The 22,224-nt window shown below is 33.0% G+C and overlaps 1 protein-coding gene across 1 annotated transcript in view; it reads left to right on the top strand.

The window, feature by feature from the left end:
• Positions 1–21,728, top strand: part of LOC138307302 (stimulated by retinoic acid gene 6 protein-like) — a 37,760-nt gene extending 16,032 nt beyond the window's left edge. The window contains 16 exon segments of the mRNA XM_069247957.1: positions 3,431–3,513; positions 4,790–4,923; positions 6,003–6,169; positions 6,551–6,721; positions 6,723–6,754; positions 7,528–7,607; positions 8,129–8,190; positions 8,568–8,742; positions 10,525–10,600; positions 10,842–10,920; positions 11,418–11,466; positions 13,752–13,866; positions 14,199–14,300; positions 15,764–15,927; positions 16,422–16,616; positions 17,243–21,728. Of these exon segments, the coding sequence (XP_069104058.1) occupies positions 3,431–3,513; positions 4,790–4,923; positions 6,003–6,169; positions 6,551–6,721; positions 6,723–6,754; positions 7,528–7,607; positions 8,129–8,190; positions 8,568–8,742; positions 10,525–10,600; positions 10,842–10,920; positions 11,418–11,466; positions 13,752–13,866; positions 14,199–14,300; positions 15,764–15,927; positions 16,422–16,616; positions 17,243–17,481 (1,923 nt within the window). The 3' untranslated portion in view covers positions 17,482–21,728.
• Positions 21,729–22,224: the final 496 nt, after the last annotated feature.

Genomic DNA, 22,224 nt, shown 5'->3' with positions numbered 1-22,224 from the left:
GTATAGTTTGTGTGACTACAGTAGGTTTAGATCTCCTATACTTATGTGGATATTTCCCTATTTATATCTATACTGATATAGATTTTGTGACTACAGTAGGTTTAGATCTCCTATACTTATGTTTATATTTCCCTATTTATATCTATACTGATATAGATTTTGTGACTAGAGTAGATTTAGATCTCCTATACTTATGTTGATATTTCCCTATTTATATCTATACTGATATAGATTTTGTGACTAGAGTAGATTTAGATCTCCTATACTTATGCTTATGTTGATATTTCCCAATTTATATCTATACTGATATAGATTTTGTGACTACAGTAGATTTAGATCTCCTATACTTATGTTGATATTTCCCTATTTATATCTATACTGGTATAGATTTTGTGACTACAGTAGGTTTAGATCTCCTATACTTATGTTGATATTTCCCTATTTATATCTATACTGATATAGATTTTGTGACTACAGTAGATTTAGATCTCCTATACTTATGTTGATATTTCCCTATTTATATCTATATACTGATATAGATTTTGTGACTACAGTAGATTTAGATCTCCTATACTTATGTTGATATTTCCCTATTTATATCTATACTGATATAGTTTTTGTGACTACAGTAGGTTTAGATCTCCTATACTTATGTTGATATTTCCCTATTTATATCTATACTGATATAGATTTTGTGACTACAGTAGGTTTAGATCTCCTATACTTATGTTGATATTTCCCTATTTATATATATACTGATATAGTTTTGTGACTACAGTAGGTTTAGATCTCCTATACTTATGTTGATATTTCCCTATTTATATCTATACTGATATAGATTTTGTGACTAAGTAGATTTAGATCTCTTACTTATGTTGATATTTCCCTATTTATATTATACTGATATAGATTTTGTGACTACAGTCTCCTATACTTATGTTGATATTTCCCTATTTATATCTATACTGATATAGATTTTGTGACTACAGTAGATTTAGATCTCCTATACTTATGTTGATATTTCCCTATTTATATCTATACTGATATAGATTTTGTGACTACAGTAGATTTAGATCTCCTATACTTATGTTGATATTTCCCTATTTATATATCTATACTGATATAGATGTGACTATAGATTTAGATCTCCTATACTTATGTTGATATTTTCCCTATTTTATCTATACTGATATAAGATCTCCTGGACTACATACTTATTATGTTTGATATTTCCCTATTTATATCTATATACTGATATAGATTTTTGTGACTACAGTAGATTTAGATCTCCTATACTTATGTTGATATTTCCCTATTTATATCTATACTGATATAGATTTTGTGACTACAGTAGATTTAGATCTCCTATACTTATGTTGATATTTCCCTATTTATATCTATACTGATATAGATTTTGTGACTACAGTAGATTTAGATCTCTCCTATACTTATGTTGATATTTCCCTATTTATATCTATACTGATATAGATTTTGTGACTACAGTAGATTTAGATCTCCTATACTTATGTTGATATTTCCCTATTTATATCTATACTGATATAGATTTTGTGACTACAGTAGATTTAGATCTCCTATACTTATGTTGATATTTCCCTATTTATATCTATACTGATATAGATTTTGTGACTACAGTAGGTTTAGATCTCCTATACTTATGTTGATATTTCCCTATTTATATCTATACTGATATAGATTTTGTGACTACAGTAGGTTTAGATCTCCTATACTTATGTTGAATATTTCCCTATTTATATCTATACTGATATAGATTTTGTGACTACAGTAGTAGTTTTAGATCTCCTATACTTATGTTGATATTTCCCTATTTAAATCTATACTGATATAGATTTGTGTGACTACAGTAGATTTAGATCTCCTATACTTAGATATTAATATTTCCCTATTTATATCTATACTGATATAGATTTTGTGACTACAGTAGGTTTAGATCTCCTATACTTATGTTGATATTTCCCTATTTATATCTATACTGATATAGATTTTGTGACTACAGTAGATTTAGATCTCCTATACTTATGTTGATATTTCCCTATTTATATATCTATACTGATATAGATTTGTGTGACTACAGTAGATTTAGATCTCCTATACTTATGTTGATATTTCCCTATTTATATCTATACTGATATAGATTTTGTGACTACAGTAGATTTAGATCTCCTATACTTATGTTGATATTTCCCTATTTATATCTATACTGATATAGATTTTGTGACTACAGTAGGTTTAGATCTCCTATACTTATGTTGATATTTCCCTATTTATATCTATACTGATATAGATTTGTGTGACTACAGTAGGTTTAGATCTCCTATACTTATGTTGATATTTCCCTATTTATATCTATACTGATATAGATTTTGTGACTACAGTAGATTTAGATCTCCTATACTTATGTTGATATTTCCCTATTTATATCTATACTGATATAGATTTTGTGACTACAGTAGATTTAGATCTCCTATACTTATGTTGATATTTCCCTATTTATATCTATACTGATATAGATTTGTGTGACTAGAGTAGGTTTAGATCTCCTATACTTATGTGGATATTTCCCTATTTATATCTATACTGATATAGATTTGTTGTGACTACAGTAGATTTAGATCTCCTATACTTATGTTGATATTTCCCTATTTATATCTATACTGATATAGATATAGTTTGTGTGACTATAGTAGGTTTAGATCTCCTATACTTATGTTGATATTTCCCTATTTATATCTATACTGATATAGTTTGTGTGACTACAGTAGGTTTAGATCTCCTATACTTATGTTGATATTTCCCTATTTATATATACTATATAGATTTTGTGATAGAGTAGATTTAGATCTCCTATACTTATGTGGATATTTCCCTATTTATATCTAGGTAGATTTACTAAGTAGATTTAGATCTCCTATACTTATGTGGATATTTCCCTATTTATATCTATACTGGTATAGATTTTGTGACTACAGTAGGTTTAGATCTCCTATACTTATGTTGATATTTCCCTATTTATATCTATACTGATATAGATTTTGTGACTACAGTAGATTTAGATCTCCTATACTTATGTTGATATTTCCCTATTTATATCTATACTGGTATAGATTTTGTGACTAGAGTAGGTTTAGATCTCCTATACTTATGTTGATATTTCCCTATTTATATATATACTGATATAGATTTTGTGACTACAGTAGATTTAGATCTCCTATACTTATGTTGATATTTCCCTATTTATATCTATACTGATATAGATTTTTTGACTACAGTAGATTTAGATCTCCTATACTTATGTGGATATTTCTCTATTTATATCTATACTGGTATATTTTGTGTGACTACAGTAGATTTAGATCTCCTGTACTTATGTTTATATTTCCCTGTCCCTTAGGTCGTGTTTACACTGCTGTTAGCCTTTACAGAGAAGCGCTATGTAAAGAGAGACTGCTGTGGGGGTAGGCCTGGCCTAGTGTAGTAAGTAGTCACTTCTCAGTATCACATATGTACCTGTATGTCGATATACAGATACCTGAACGAAGTGGATAAAGTACAATTAACGAAATCCTAGTGATTAAAAGAATCTTTCCCTACCTAAATGGTATAACAACGAAATCACAACCCGAAGGACATTCATAAACGTCCAAAATTGAGGAATTCATCCGAGGGTTGTGATTTCGTTTCCACACCCTTATATGTAGATAAAGATTCCATATACAAAAGAAAAAGAAAATAGCTGAAAAAGAAGCGTTTTTACCGCGACATGAACACATCGACCTGCATGTCAATATTGATGACAAAGCACGCCACGATCACGCCTCGGGAAGTCATGACGTCACGTAATTGTCTTCAGGTTAAAAAGGCACGCGCAATCTGTCATATCCTAGGAGTTAACAAAGAAATCTCTCACGGTTAAAACCTGACAAATCAGTGAATGGTGGGATAATGGTACGTCACGGTAATCACGTCAAAATATGACGTCAAAATCACTGAAATCTTGAACCTATCGACGGCACACTTCCCACTTCGGTTTCGAATCTCGAAATTCATGCAGAAAACTTTTGAGATATAAGATTATGTCTGGTGCCGACATCTTTGAACTTCCATTGTTATCCTTAAACTTTTAATTCGACACCACTAGTACGAACCTTATAAGGCGTGTATCATAAATCGACACTGTATACCGTAATTTGTAAGTATCATAACGCATAAAGTCATACAATGTTTCCTATTAAGAATCAGTAATTGAATATGCAGGTATTGTTTTGGATAATTGTACGCGAACAAAAAAAGATCTGTTAGAATCAATATAACTAGAGGCTGTTATATCAATAAGCGGTCTACGTAAAGGACATCTCTCATGATAAATTATACAAAGAGTAAGGATGGAAAAGTTTAGACTGCAGAAGACGAAAATATTCACTTATTTTAATGTTTCTAATAATGAACAATGGAACACCGGATTATCTTAGAGATAATATTGAATCTTACATACAATATGAGACATTCGATAGGTAATCATTCCCTTCGTACAAGCAGATTATTTTATCCTCCCTTATGTTGTACAGTAAGCTATTTGGAAAGTGTTTTGCTATCAATGTTAAATGAAGTGAATAGGATACATGGTAGCTGGTGAAATTCTAAACATTGATTTTTCCACACAGTTAAAGAAACTTATAAATGAAATTAGCCATATTTTGTTTATGTCGACTGAAATGTTGTTCAAATGTTTACTACTGTTTTATTTGTTCAGCCCACAGGATGTTATTGGACGCTCCAATCGAGTGTCGTACGCCGCGGCGTTTGGTTCCATAGCCTATCTATGCTCGGGTGTAATCTTCGAGGGGAAGTATGCTATTGAATACACTGGACCACTCTACCTAAAAGGTAAGACCTACAGAAAAACATAAAACCTTCAGAAAGGTGATGTATGAAAGCACTGCACAACAAACTACGAGATAGGACAATAATACGGTTGATGTACATTCTAATTTCCAAAACATAGCTTTGAAAAAAAGAGGGAGCAAATAATGAACTGCTCTTCACAATTAGGATTATTGGAAAACGTCTACCTTGGTGATACTATATAAGTTATTGTGAAATTCTGTGAAACTATACCTCCACCAATCTAATACCTTGACGAACAGAACAGTTTTTTCTCACTACGAACAACAGCGGTGTGGAGCATCTACCAAACAGCGTTGTGTGTGCTAAATCTTACTTTTTTAAAAAAGCGATGGTAACTGAAGTTGCAAAATTAGAAAACTTCCATTATCTTTTATTCAGCGATGTGCTAAATATTTCAAATACATCAACTTAATTTCTTAACACTCATTCTTAATAATATATATGGGAAACATGGCCCAAACCATGTATACTGTACTCCTGTGATGATGGTCAATGATGTTAAGATTTCCGTCTGATAGTTTGATTAAAATAACAATTTGAAATGTAGTGGAATCAGCCATTATTTCTACTATGCTATTGTTGATCGTCTATTAAACTGTTTATCCTGCCATGCCCTTCAGTGATATACCACTATAAGAAGGGCACCAGTTCCACTATACATGAAGACACAGCATGAATAAAACTGTGGCCCTTCAGGTAGGGAATTAGAATTGAACCTGCTGTCCCTATTGCATGATCGTAAAAGGCGACTAAATTTAGGATCTTATCTTTTCTCTTCTTCCTAACTGACTTTATCTTTCCTAATGTTGCTTGGTGTCTTCGTCGGCATACTTCAATGATATAGCACTATAAAAAGGGCAATAGTTCCACTACACAAGAAGACACTACTACATGAATATACCGCAGTCTCCAAAAACGCACCTCGCACAACATACACGCAACACACCGCATTCATGGGAGGCCGTCCTTACATGACCATATCTGTTAATAGGACGTTAATTATTCGAACAAACAAACAAACAAACTATTATCCATGATGATCTATTTCACTATTTCAGTATTTATCCTGCTATTGTCCATGTTGATCTATGGTATCGGATACTACCCTCTGTTCCTCTCCTTGGCCATGGACTCCATTCCTGGATATATCATCGGCATTCTCTATGCCTGGACAATTACCGGAATGAACTTTGCCAAGACATTTCATTGCAGCGATCTGACAGCCGTACGTATTTCAATTTTATTCCTGATTTAATCGATGCATACATATACAATAATTCAGGAAACGGCGAATGTAAATAAAATTAAGAATACGTTTAAACTCACGTTGTCACATATATATATTGCTTTAACAACACCCTGGTTCCGATTCACACGTTGTTGTTTTTTCAAACATCGTGAACATCTTCAAATATCAACACATGTTTTACTGCTTTGACCAAAATACAAAGGTTAATGATTCTCAGCATTTTAAAGTGGTATGCGTTAAGTGAGGTTATAATATGGACAAATATAATACTTTATGTGTAAAGCTCTCTGCAAGGTTGACCATGCATTTGTAATTGTTTCTCCCTTTCCTATTTGATACATTATTATTCTATTCCAGTTGTCAATTGGTCTGCTAGTACTCAGAGGTTTCCCGGAATTCCTGTGTCAAATATATCTATGCTTTAGTCTTCCGGTCCGTTTGATTCTGCGCATTCGGCGTCGAAACATTGTGACATCAAAGGACGTTGAAAAAGAAGCCAGGAGTTGTTACTCTGGTTTGCATGTCCGAAAAACTATTCGAAAAACCTCAACCACCAAAACCGTAAGTGTTACGTCATTTCATTTATCTTAGTGGAAAGCAAAATATATTGAACAAGATTAGGTTATTTCTAATCTTAACGGTGAATGTACCATGTAGCCAGGAAGGATATGTTTTAAGCTCTGCAAATTACGTTAGATCGTTAGAATGGCTGCGCCCTTCCTTTCAGTGATGTAACCTCACCACCTAGCGTCAACATATAGAATGAGACAAAATGGACAATAGCCATCGGAAGCTCTCGGTAATCTTAAAACGTATGGTTACGTGCACTAGTTAGATCATCAGACACGAATGGTCATCATGTCATCGTCCGCTGGGCGCCGTGGGACGTATGCCGTCTGCCATGCGTTAACTTTTCATATTTTGAACTTCTTCTCCAGTTCTACCACTGCGAGGTTGCTGAAACTTGCCTAAAATGACTCTTACATGGTCCCAACAAAGTGCTGTTATTTTCGGGTCAATCCGAAATTCAAGATGGCCGCCACAGCCACCATTTTGAAAAAAATATTTCGAACTTCTTCTCAAATTCTACCGGTGCAATCTGGCTGATACTTGCCTGTAATTATCATGACATGGGCCGGACAAAGTGTTGTTATTTTTCGTGTTGATCTGAAATCCGAGATGCCAGCATGACACCATATCTAATTAATTTTCTATACGACTGTTGCCAAGGTAGTCAGATGACCGTTAAGATAATTGGATTAATTGTTTCTAATATATGTATTTAATGATGTTTAAATGAACGAGAAGCTGTCAGCCAATTTTCTTTTCTTCAGAGAACCCGAGACGATGAAAGCAAAGATTTTAGCTTTAATAAAATCTTTGCCTGCAAGGTTGGTCTATTTTAACATTCCGAGTAAGTACAAACTACTAGTGATATTTTGACTTTTAAAGAGCAAAAACGTACGTTACCTTTAATATGATGACTTTTTAACATCACATATTAACTTTGAATTTATATTTGTTTATTGAAGTTAAATTACAACCCATTATTTCTAATTGGTTAAGCGGATTTTCATAATCGCAGTAATTGGAATTACATGACACGCACCGAAAGTGTTAATATAACAATCTTAATATAAAGTAATATAATTATAATGGTTACACGTTCATTGAATGGTGAAATATAATATATAATGTTGAATATCTACAATAAAAGTGTCAAATACAGTAGATGATTTAGAGAAAAACCTCTGGCTGTAAATGAAGTCGGCGTTTACTGTATACCTCATGTGTCACAGGCCTTTCGCCGGGCGGCCAGGCTGATGATAGGAATATTTGTTTTTATGTACGAATCATAGAGATATATTTGTTTTTGAATGGTAGAAAATATGATTATATGGGACCAGTAATTACATTCTGTCTCCCTGGTTTCAGAGTTCCGATATTCGGGTCGTGTGTTGTCGGTATTCGCAGTTGCTTTCATCATCCTCTACCAGGTAGGTATAAAATACATGATAATTATAAAATCGCCTATTTTTAATACCTGTCAAAAATTCTTCATCAATGAAATGCACTTTATGACATCAACAGAAAATCCTTAAACCGTTTGGTGAGCATATTGTACACTGAATTTAGACCGCGTTCTACTGATACTTGATATCTTTTCATAGACGTCAATTGTTAGGTGATATCCGCTACTTCCGGCTCATTTTGCGTTCTAGTATATGTTTCCATGTTTTACCGATTTTTTAAAATCACGAAATGCAATTTTATACTTAAAATCATTAATTAAACGCGCAGCAATTTTTCCGCCCTAACTCTCTATTTGATAACTAGGCAATTCTAGATTGTTAATATTTTGTTGATACCTTAGGTGACTGTTGAACTGTTCACGGCGGCGTATACCTTATTCGATTTTGGTGAACTCTTTCTGGGCGTCGCTATTGTACAAATTGGTGAAGATCCTACCCCGGACGAACCAGAAGCCATATCCGCGGCGAGAGAGAAAATACTTTACCTACTATTTTACATCTTAACCGCTCTGAGAGGTAAATACCGTCCTTTTATATGACATCTTGTACTCTCTGAGAGGTAAATATCTTTCCTTTTATATGACATCTTGTACTCTCTGAGAGGTCAATACTGTCCTTTTATATGACATCTTGTACTCTCTGAGAGGTAAATACTGTCCTTTTATAGGACATCTTGTACTCTCTGAGAGGTAAATACCTTACTTTTATATAACATCTTGTACTCTCTGAGAGGTAAATACTGTTCCTTTTATATGACATCTTGTACTCTCTGAGAGGTAAATACTGTTCCTTTTATATGACATCTTGTACTCTCTGAGAGGTAAATACTGTCCTTTTATATAACATCTTGTACTCTCTGGGAGGTAAATACTGTTCATTTTATGTGACATCTTGTACTCTCTAAGAGGTAAATACTGTTCCTTTTATATGACATCTTGTACTCTCTGAGAGGTAAATACTGTTCCTTTTATATAACATTTTGTACTATCTGAGAGGTAAATACTGTCCTTTTATATGACATCTTGTACTCTCTGAGAGGTAAATACTGTTCCTTTTATATGACATCTTGTACTCTCTGAGAGGTAAATACTGTTCCTTTTATATGACATCTTGTACTTTCTGAGAGGTAAATACTGTTCCTTTTATATAACATCTTGTACTCTCGGAGAGGTAAATACTGTTCCTTTTATATGACATCTTGTACTCTCTGAGAGGTAAATACCTTACTTTTATATGACATCTTGTACTCTCTGAGAGGTAAATACCTTACTTTTATATGACATCTTGTACTCTCTGAGAGGTAAATACCTTACTTTTATATGACATCTTGTACTCTCTGAGAGGTAAATACCTTACTTTTATATGACATCTTGTACTCTCTGAGAGGTAAATACTGTTCCTTTTATATGACATCTTGTACTCTCTGAGAGGTAAATACTGTTCCTTTTATATGACATCTTGTACTCTCTGAGAGGTAAATACTGTTCCTTTTATATAACATCTTGTACTCTCTGAGAGGTAAATACTGTTCCTTTTATATAATATCTTGTACTCTCTGAGAGGTAAATACTGTTCCTTTTATATAACATTTTGTACTATCTGAGAGGTAAATACTGTCCTTTTATATGACATCTTGTACTCTCTGAGAGGTAAATACTGTTCCTTTTATATGACATCTTGTACTCTCTGAGAGGTAAATACCTTACTTTTATATGACATCTTGTACTCTCTGAGAGGTAAATACCTTACTTTTATATGACATCTTGTACTCTCTGAGAGGTAAATACTGTCCTTTTATATGACATCTTGTACTCTCTGAGAGGTAAATACTGTTCCTTTTATATGACATCTTGTACTCTCTGAGAGGTAAATACTGTCCTTTTATATGACATCTTGTACTCTCTGAGAGGTAAATACTGTTCCTTTTATATGACATCTTGTACTCTCTGAGAGGTAAATACTGTTCCTTTTATATGACATCTTGTACTCTCTGAGAGGTAAATACTGTTCCTTTTATATGACATCTTGTACTCTCTGAGAGGTAAATACTGTTCCTTTTATATGACATCTTGTACTCTTTAACATATGTAACCGCCAAGGTAAGTAATAATTACAATGGAATTAAATTCATGGACGTTCTTAAATCTGTGTTTGCTGAAGGCGTAGGAAATACACTCTTCCATTTTAAATTTCCGTTTTCTTTAGTTCTACTAAAATCTCATTTGCTTTCTGATACAATAATTAATGAAGTCGAAATATGTTCGCTTCTGTTTGTAACAATGATATTAATTTCCCCAGGTTGTTTCCTGACCTCTCTAGTTGTGGGATTTCTCCTCGGTTGTGTATTGATTCTCCATTCGCTATGTACATACAGGTAAATATATACCATTACAGACCGATATTAGAGAGAAGTTTCACTACTTTATTTTTTCTAATTTTTAACACAATACTTAGTAGAATAATGATTATACATCTGAAACAAAATATTAGATGATATTAATGAGTTGAATGTAGAAATCATCAGATGTACGTTTCAGTTAAAAAAAACTACGAAACAGAATCTTAAATAATTTATTATTTTTAGGATAATTAAATGCATACGTCTTTCTATCCAGAATGTTCCTACTAGATAGCTACAAAGGAAATACTGACTGTCTGATACCGAAAGAAGACAGCAGCAACGGGAGCAAACTCGTACGTATAGTAGTATTTTATATCTACGGAATGTTTTTGTTCCATGTAAAATAAACAAGTGATTTAATCAATGTGTCGTTCTGTGATTACGCTACCATCTTCCTCATATAACGACACTCCAACTCGTACATGTTTTTAAAGTATAGTAATACCGAAGCTGGAGTAGAGAATGCTTATTATTCCATGTTTAACTCTTTGATTTGATATTCGTTAACATAATGCAGTATGAATATTGTTTCTTTTTGAATTTCTTTAGTTAATACAAATGTATTATGTTCTCTGAGATCGATTTTGTTAGCAAATATAAAATTAGATGAATTAAAAACATGTTTATGATAGGACAAATCAACCCATTTCCAAATAATTATTGAAACATTACACCTAACAGAAAATCTAATTGGTAAAATGGATAATTTTTGAACTCTTTATATGTCTGTCGTTACAAAGTGAGCTTTAAATACAATTATACAACCTACCCACGTGCGTTGTGTTCACAGGTAGGCTTTATGCGTTACGCTGGTTACCAGGTGGCATACATAGGCTGGGGTAAGTTTGTATAAGTCAAGGTTTTGATTTTAATATAAATGGAATGTTTAATGACTCACTTATATTTCGATAAGCTTCGTTTTGTACTAAGGTATGTAATTTATTAAAAAGGTGTCAAGTATACATTTATATGTACACCAAGCCTTTTAACACGTCAATCATGCATGACGTTCTACTGAAACAGTTTCTAAAACAAATTGTAATACAGATTTCGAAGATAAAATCTTAAAAAACCCTTCGAAAAAGTCTTCTGATCAAATATGCTTGTTAAATATTATAGATATACGGGTCATTTTCCTAAAACGATTAAAGAGTGGTGGTCCTATTTGTTAAAGTGTATTTTGTACAGATCATGGTCTTATCTGTTACAGTGTATTTTGTACAGATCATGGTCCTATCTGTTTCAGTGTATTTTGTACAGATCATGGTCCTATCTGTCACAGTGTATTTTGTACAGATCATGTTTCTATCTGTTACAGTGTATTTTGTACAGATCATGGTCCTATCTGTTACAGTGTATTTTGTACAGATCATGGTCCTATCTGTTACAGTGTATTTTGTACAGTCAATAGTCATAGTTTGTACAGACAGTGGTTTTATTTGTTACATAGTATTTTGTACAGACAGTGGTTATATTTGTTACATAGTATTTTGTACAGACTGTGGCTATATTTGTTACATGGTATTTTGTACAGATTGTTGTCATATCTGTTACAGGGTATTTTGTACAGACCATGGTCCTAATTACATTGTTACAGTGTATTTTGTACAGACCATTGTCCTATTTGTTACAGGGTATTTTGTACAGATCATTGTCCTATTTGTTACAGGGTATTTTGTACAGACCATTGTCCTATTTGTTACAGGGTATTTTGTACAGATCATTGTCCTATTTGTTACAGGGTATTTTGTTCAGACCATTGTCCTATTTGTTACAGGATATTTTGTACAGATCATTGTCCTATTTGTTACAGGGTATTTTATACAGATCATTGTCCTATTTGTTACAGGATATTTTGTACAGATCATTGTCCTATTTGGTACAGGGTATTTTGTACAGACCATTGTCCTATTTGGTACAAAACAAAATTGTATAGACAATTGTTTTTTTTTATGTTACGGGGGTATTTTGTACAGATCATTGTCATAATTGTTACATGGTATTGTATACAGATCATTGTCCTATTTCTTACATGGTATTTTGTACAGACAACTGTCCTATTTGTGACAGGGTATTTTATACAGACTATTTTCCTATTTGTTACAGGGTATTTTGTACAGATCATTGTCATATTTGTTACATGGTATTGTATACAGATCATTGTCCTATTTCTTACATGGTATTTTGTACAGACAACTGTCCTATTTGTGACAGGGTATTTTATACAGATCATTGTCCTATTTGTTACAGGGTATTTTATACAGACCATTGTCCTATTGGTTACAGGATATTTTGTACAGACCATTGTCCTATTTGTGACAGGGTATTTTGTACAGACCATGGTCCTAATTACATTGTTACAGTGTATTTTGTACAGACCATTGTCCTATTTGGTACAAAACAAAATTGTATAGACAATTGTTCTATATTCTATATGTTACGGGGGTATTTTGTACAGATCATTGTCATATTTGTTAGGGGGGTATTTTGTACAGACAATGGTCCTATTTGTTACAGGGTATTTTGTACAGATCATTGTCCTATTTGTTACAGGGTATTTTGTACAGATCATTGTCCTATTTGTTACAGGGTATTTTGTACAGATCATTGTCCTATTTGTTACAGGGTATTTTATACAGATCATTGTCCTATTTGTTACAGGGTATTTTGTACAGATCATTGTCCTATTTGGTACAAAACAAAATTGTATAGACAATTGTTTTTTTTATGTTACGGAGGTATTTTGTACAGATCATTGTCCTATTTGTTACAGGATATTTTATACAGATCATTGTCCTATTTGTTACAGGGTATTTTGTACAGATCATTGTCCTATTTGTTACAGGGTATTTTGTACAGACCATTGTCCTATTTGTTACAGGGTATTTTGTACAGACCATTGTCCTATTTGGTACAAAACAAAATTGTATAGACAATTGTTTTTTTTTATGTTACGGGGGTATTTTGTACAGATCATTGTCATATTTGTTACATGGTATTGTATACAGATCATTGTCCTATTTCTTACATGGTATTTTGTACAGACAACTGTCCTATTTGTGACAGGGTATTTTATACAGACCATTGTCCTATTTGTTACAGGGTATTTTGCTATTTGTTTCAGGGTATTTTGTACAGACAATAGTTCTATTTGTTATCTCGATGGTAATAGCCACAGTAGTAATCATGTTCCAGTTCGGAATAGGGGGTTGGATCATAGACAAAATTCATGCAGTGTGGTGAGTTTATGTTTAAATGGTAATTTCCCTAACTCACCGTATACGTGTACATACTTATCCTGAATTTATTGAGCAAAATGATATAGAAAATACACATTACTTCTCGAATCACAAAGTGAAATGACCTTTAACTCTATTTCCAAACAGTTCCTCTTTAATATCAAAATAAAGCGTAACACTACGTTATTTAACTTCCATATCAATATGAATTTGGAAATTGGCATTAACTGAAATTTAAAAATTGATCACACCAAATATTTTGCTATACATCAAATGTTTCCTTATCAGGATGATGACACATAACATGTCTTTGTGAACTCTATTCGTTTCAGGCCTGTGTTATTGACATCCCTAGCTGTCAACATAATCCAGCTTCTCATGGCAAGATGTGTCTTTCTACAAAAACGTGGCGAATTTCTAGCTTTAAACAACAGGTACGAATACGCTGTATTAGTCACATAAACATTATATTTGAGTGATAACTACAATAGTGTTGTATGTCAAGAACGGTCCTTTAAACATTTCAATGTGTATTATCATATAGATGCTCCACCGCTGACGAATGGTACTTGTATCTATCAAAAACAGGAGAAGACGAATAAGTATCTTGCTTCAGTTACAAAAGTTACTTGCTTTACACCATTGCCACCATTGAAAAGTATGAGCTTCTTATTTTACTTCAGATATAAATATTAAACATAATTAATTGCGTGCCGGAAAAAAATCCACGCCATTATGCCTTACATGTATCGAATTACTGATAGTTTTTTTTGTGTCAATTAGACACATATATGCATAATTAAACATCAGTTGTTGTTCAAATGATGGGTATCGTTTACGTTCTGTTGGTGGTGGAGCATCTTTACTTGGTGTACTAAACTAGTCAACCTTCTCATTTGGCTGAAATATTTATGGAAAAGCTATATGATTAAGGTCTATACCTATGTACATTGTAATATATATTGATGTCACGGGGACTATATTTCCCCAGGTCCATACCTATGTAATATATATTGATGTCACGGGGACTATATTTCCCCAGGTCCATACCTATGTAATATATATTGATGTCACGGGGACTATATTTCCCCAGGTCCATACCTATGTAATATATATTGATGTCACGGGGACTATATTTCCCCAGGTCCATACCTATGTAATATATATTGATGTCACGGGGACTATATTTCCCCAGGTCCATACCTATGTAATATATATTGATGTCACGGGGACTATATTTCCCCAGGTCCATGCCTATGTAATATATATTGATGTCACGGGGACTATATTTCCCAGGTCATCCAGAATATATGATTCAGGTCCATACCTATGCAATATATATTTGATGTCACGGTGGCTATATTTCCCCAGGTCCATACCTATGTAATATATATTGATGTCACGGGGACTATATTTCCCCAGGTCCATACCTATGTAATAAATATTGATGTCAACGGGGACTATATTTCCCCAGGTCCATACCTATGAATAAATATTGATGTCACGGGGACTATATATTTCCCCAGGTCCATACCTATGTAATATATATTGATGTCACGGGGACTATATTTCCCCAGGTCCATACCTATGTAATATATATTGATGTCACGGGGACTATATTTCCCCAGGTCCATACCTATGTAATATATATTGATGTCACGGGGACTATATTTCCCCAGGTCCATACCTATGTAATATATATTGATTTTAACGGGACTATATTTCCCCAGGTCCATACCTATGTAATAAATATTGATGTCACGGGGACTATATTTCCCCAGGTCCATACCTATGTAATATATATTGATGTCACGGGGACTATATTTCCCCAGGTCCATACCTATGTAATATATATTGATGTCACGGGGACTATATTTCCCCCTGGTTATCCTTGCAGACGCCTGTTCTTCATCGTCGTATACTTCATGTTCTTCTACAACATTTTCCTGGGTCTGGTCTCCTGTCTGTTAAGGATCCTAAAGGCTATTTTGGTGGGCGCTTTCTTCCTTCCTCGTCTCGACCACAGCACGCTCCCCAGGCGTTTCCAGTGGTTCGATCCAGGTTAGTAACAATCGTCCCCAGTCCCTTGTTTTTCCGCATATCCAAATACTCTAGCTGCTTTATCGGTAATCATTGATATTTTGAGTTTATTATTATTAACTTTCCAAATAACGATTACTCAAACTTATTCGGGAAGACTACTACGTAAAATAGTCATTTCCTACATAAAAGTAAGTTTCCATTAAATGATCCGTAATTTAGGGTTACATTCAAAATAGATGTTCCCGATTCAATTTTGGGATTTTTATTTGACAATATTTTAAGCTGTAAGGAACACCTACATAAATATATACACACTATAGCTACATAAAACTTCCTTTGAACTTTCTATGGATGCTTTCCGTGTTAGTCAATCTAATTGTTGACACTAGGTGGTATTACGATATTACTTGTGCGAGTGACGCAACCACCCAAGAGCATCCCTCAGATCTAAATCGGTAGATGTTTTAGGACGATGGATGTGACATAATTACGACTTGATTGTTCTGTTACAGGTTTTGCTGCCTATTGTGGGTTTATGTATGTTGAGAGCGCTCATACCAATCCATGCGCCATTACTTTTATCAAAATGCTGAAAATAGAAACACTAACTACAAAAGAGTTGGCTGCTGGGGAAACAATAACTCGACACGGGAGGAGAAAGAACGTGCCCTCCAAAGCTTCCAAATATATAGCCTTAACCGAGAAGGGTAAGCCTGAGCTTGTCGTCATTGATTCCCAGAGCCTCGTGAAAGTATGGAGTATTATTTTAAATAATCCAGTAGTGGAATATCAAGTTTAATACGATTTTCACCTATTGATGTTCTGGCCCCGATTTCTTGAAACAGAAGCGCAGACTTGTGTCAAAACTGTTTTATTTCTCTTACATAACTTATGTGAAATATTTTGACTTAAGACAGTTTTCGACTTAAGTTTGTTTCGGGAAATTGGAGCCAGAATGCATATATAGCTTTCTTTAACATCAATATACTCCCATTGGAACGACTAGTACGATTGATATCAATGAGATTATTTCTTTAATGTTTTCAAGTCAATACAGACTACGAAAAAGGAAATGCGTACTTCATATCCAATGTGTAAGGACACCAAAATAATGTCAAAGAATCATAATGTTGTAATGGGTATTGACTACAATTTCTACATGTATTATTTATTAATTTCTGGTTCTAGTCGATAGGTAATAAGTTGAATCAAATTAAATTGCCTTTGGGTCAGGTGTATGTTATAGACAAAGCATGGTGTGCTTTTCATGAGTTTGTAAATATCATGATATTGATGAAAATATGAGTTATGTTTTAAACTCTTGTTACCACAGGAGGTGCTACAGATGAAGAGAAGTTGATTGCCCAGCGAAAGTCTCGCCAGGCCTTGTTCCGGTGGCAGACAGCCTATACTCTGATCCGGAATCCGGAACTTATGGTCAGGCGCAAGTTTGATATGATGAAGAGTCTGGAACTTCTTGGAAAGTTAAATAACCCAATGGAGAAGTCGGTGACACCACCCGAAGTTTCCATAATCCATATCACGAAAAAATCGTCAGAGGATATGGTGTAACAATGGCGTGTTTGCTACAAGTCAGCCTTAGTAGTATGAACATTGACTTCTTATAAATTAGAAACTATTAACTGTTTAATCAATATACATAACAACTGAAGATATCTTAAGTCTTAAATCATTCATCTTTGCCAAAGAGTTTATTTCGGCATTCATTTTGAGACATTTTTGCATTTTTAAATCAAGTCACCATTTACATACACCATATACATGTATTATTTACATTAATTTTGTTAATGTTTTCAATAGTCCATTTTAATGTATTTGATATATAATGCTGATGTTGATATTATATAGCTCCCTAACCATTTAGCCCTAGTATTACCACAGTACATATCTACAGAAGTCCTTGCCACGATAAATATTTCCATTAGTATAGTTCACACACACATTTTGATACCAAGATGTTTTGCGAGGACCGTTTCACGTATATTTCTATATATTTTATGTTATTTTATATCTCAAAATGGGAAATCCAGATCTGACAAGACTTGCTCAAAATATTAACAGGATTCGTCTCAACGAATTATTACAGATTGTTGATAACGTAAGAGATATGTACATGTAAATGTATTAATATCAAGATGAGTTCATTCGGACTGTTTATGGTGTTGCTTTAAGTTCCACTTTTGTCGATCACTCAGGTATTATAATTTATCTGCTTATTCCACATATGTTATGTACGAGGAATGATATTAGCGTCCCTGTTCAGTTGTTTTATGTATTTGTTAGCGTGTTGTTTTTTACACTATTATTTTTGTATAATACATACCAAAATAGGTTTTATAGATAATAAATAAAGTTTTATATACAAGTTATAATGTATAGCCGGTTATGATCAAGATGAAACCATTTCCGCGTGTCGATGTTTCGAGATGTAAAGCATTGACATACCGGTAATCAATCCACGAAATATAATAGATAAATTACATTATTCGATTAAAGTAAAAATGGCGTCATTTTTTAAGAAATAACCGACTATACGATATGTTTTTGATATCCCCGGTTAGTAAAAGAATTTTCTAAAATCATTTGATTCCAAAGTATATTATATCTTGGAGACTGGGAGTGATTGTATTTTTATATTTGCCCAAATGCATAATTTACCAATGTTACTATTTACCGAGTACATCAGTTGTATGTTGACTACCAATCTAGAGAAAGGTTTCCCTGATCTGCTCATGTAATAGATTTTTTTTTAAGTTTTAGTTGATTGAACTGATTCCATAGCATATGCTTACTGATTTAACGTATTTTAAACTCAACTTTAATTATTTTTAACACTTTTTTGTTCATGTGCTATCCCTTTGAATAAATCATGATATTCTAAATGTTTAATATTATTGAAATAATGCCTATGTCTCAAACATCATCATGTAAATGAAATATTTGATTGATCACAGATTTGTGTGATAATAAAATGCATATTACCTTTTTATACTCAAGTGCGGCTTATACGTGTGTAAACCCTGGAACAGGCCTGTTGTTATCAATTGTCGCGTGGTGTAAGTACATTACAAAAAAGCCCAATGTATATCTACATTCGATAGAACGTAACACCATAAGTGTTGCGAACGAAATATATGGTGGTTCTGAAAATTGTTCCCTTGTAAAAGCGTCAATTTCTAATATGTCTTTGAAAAGTGAAACTTAAGGTAGTTGTTCACATTATAAGCTTAATTAGCATCTTCTATTCTATACCTTGGGTAATTAACCATTGGTGCATACATTTATCAATACTAATGATTCGCAGACTAGAAAAACTGTTTACCGACAAAGTGCAGCTAAATTCAGATGGTGCTGGACGTACCCTAAACATTCATCCATGTACGATGTATAGCATATGTCCTGTTATCAGAGGTTTTGATATCCAGAAGTCTGGCGAGGATCGTGCCACGTAATAAAATAATCTAAATGTTATATTTTTGTAATCCTAAACTATGAAATCGAAACGTAGCAATCGATTCTATTGTGATTGGTTTGAAGCTTTAATTAAGATTTTATCAACTATTAATGTTTAATATATATTTATATTATTAATTTATTTATCTATTTCTATATAGTTTTGTACCGCAAAATATGGTTAAAGTATGCCTTAAGTCAACTAAGATTTAAGGTGCTACACAAAGGCTTTAATACAAACAGACAGCGATCCTATTTTATATTCTTGCCTCACTCATAATTCACCGGTGTTACAGATTACGTCTTTCCATAAATATTAGTATATACTACTTATTTGCATTTGAATGATAGTGAATCTTTTGTATTGACGAAGCTTGTAATGTTTTACATTTTTATTATTGGCATTGCTTTGAAATTTACTAACTAATATGATATTAAACTCTTTCAACTTTTTTTCATATATATTTTTTAATCTAAATTGGCAAGTATTTTTCTTTTATTAATGTCTTGGAAAAAACGCATCTTTCGTAAATTATGATGAAATTACAAATGATTAAAGTGAATAGTCGGACAAAGAAAACCAGTCTAAATGCGTTTATTGGCCTTCCAAAAGTTCTCACATATTAATACGACGGTCAAGTTCTCCTTAGTTTCCCAGTTCTGACCATTAAAGTAAAGAAAAGTTAAAAGCATTGAAAGCGAGGCTGCGTGGAAATGTAACCAAGGACATAGTGAGCCGGGAGGACGTTTTAGAATTTCCATACTTTAAATTAATTTCTTCGTACGCAGACAGATTTTGACGAGAGATTTTATTTTTCCACTTCATAAGAAATAATACTGGATACATTCACACCATTTTTACCGACTCCAGCCATCCTTGCCCGACTGTTCACTTTAAGTAGTTGTACATTCGTAAATTTGGAGTTAAAGGACAGATCATTATGTATTATTATGATATTAGCATATCAACCTTTATCTGAAGTTATCAAATATCCCTTACTGGGGAACAAGGATCCTTGATATTGACAACATTGTCCATACAAACTGTTGTATACACTATGAATGCCATGACTTTTGATAAAATCCAATCATATGACAATATCCTATTTATTTATCTTACATTAGTCACTTCCTTATTACACATTATATATTGCTTATCTATAAAAAGTGACAAATCGTAATAGGCATTGTCAGATTTACAATTTAAAACAAAACATTAATTACATGAAATGTACCTTTATGAGTTCTTTACATTATAAGCATATTTGCGGCTATTTTCTAAAATCATTATTTTCTGTTATGCATTTGAACAATTTTTGTTTAGGTTTAGTCGCTTTTCTGACTTCATAAGTCAATAAAACTTGATACTGACAAAAGATTAAAGGCCAATTGTAGGGTAAATTTAATCTGAAGGGTGCTGAATATATCGCTATGTTATATGCCTCGAACAATCTGCATGTATGACATGCCATTTCATTATAGTTTATCAATGTTTATATGTTGAAAATATTAACGAATCCCAAGTATCGATCAAATCCCATTTGCTTATAGAAATTTGTTTTTATAAGCAATAATGAACTTAATGCAATTTTCTTGTACATACCAAGTTTGGATAATTTCCACAAAGGGTTTTGTTGTGTAATTTTCACATGTTAGGACAATTTCAGTTAGACATTTATATGTGTTACAAACATCATGTTGGAAATTCCTTTACAAAAAGATGTGTTAGGGGCGATAACTCTTGTAACCTAGTGGGCTTATCACTTTATCGCTGTATGAACTATACATCCAATGCACGAAATCCAATTTATCATTAAAACATGTCTGTTTTTAGGTTGCGTCTTATTCTATTGCTTTTATTGATATACAATGTCTTTGCAATTTGTTTTTATTGTAAACATATCGAGTAACATCAGCATTAAATGGGTATTAAACAACAGTATCTTGAAATGTCTACATAGAATATTATACAATTCATATCAAGTCAGTCTCATGAACAGATCAAATGGGATGTGCTATTTTCGCAGAAATAATATGGAAACTTTAAGTAATTTATCAATTCTTTGCCAATTTACTCAACAGTTCATAGAAATTATTTAAAAGGAATTCTAACACATGATCTGTTACAACAAGCTAGGATAGAGGTAAATACACTATAATAGCTCAAAAGACATTTAGACAGAAAATGGTATCGTCTTAGGGGTTACAATTGGTGCCTATTACTGCTAATGGAGCAAAGTAATGGTTATGCAAATCATTATTAAAACATTTGTATGCATTTTATCTTACTTGTTTTATATCGCTTACCTGCCAGGCAATAAAACTAAACTGTATGAAATATCAAATTCACAGCGATACAGCATTTTTTACCAATACACAATAAAGGTATTTCCGGAGGGAATTTATAAGGTAAGTCTACAAATTGCGGAATCGACTCCTTGTGCGCGGTAGGACATTATTTAGAATGGTCGTTATGTTTGTTTTGGACAAAAATGATATATAAATACATGCATACGCATAAAATAATTGGAAACCTACAAAAAGTATAGAAAATTGTGCCCGAGTGATTTTCGGAGGCACTGCTCCACTAGGACAGAAAGGGATCATTTCGTACCTGGTCGAAAGGTATAGTAGGCTGAGTACGTATATTCGTTCTAGGATAGAGGTAAATGAAATAAGCCTTTTGATCGGATTGCGTCAAAGTCAAACAAGTTACAAGCACAATGCCTTTAACGATTAAATAGGTAACTTCGAAAATGAGAAGTATTACAAAATATCAAAACAAAATTGTTTGGTCACAACCAAGAAAGACAAACATAATATTAAAGCAATATAAATGTT

This window comes from Argopecten irradians, chromosome 14 (genome assembly GCF_041381155.1).
Source record: "Argopecten irradians isolate NY chromosome 14, Ai_NY, whole genome shotgun sequence".
Classification (NCBI taxonomy): Eukaryota; Metazoa; Mollusca; class Bivalvia; order Pectinida; family Pectinidae; genus Argopecten; species Argopecten irradians.
This window is presented reverse-complemented; position numbering and strand designations above follow the sequence as displayed.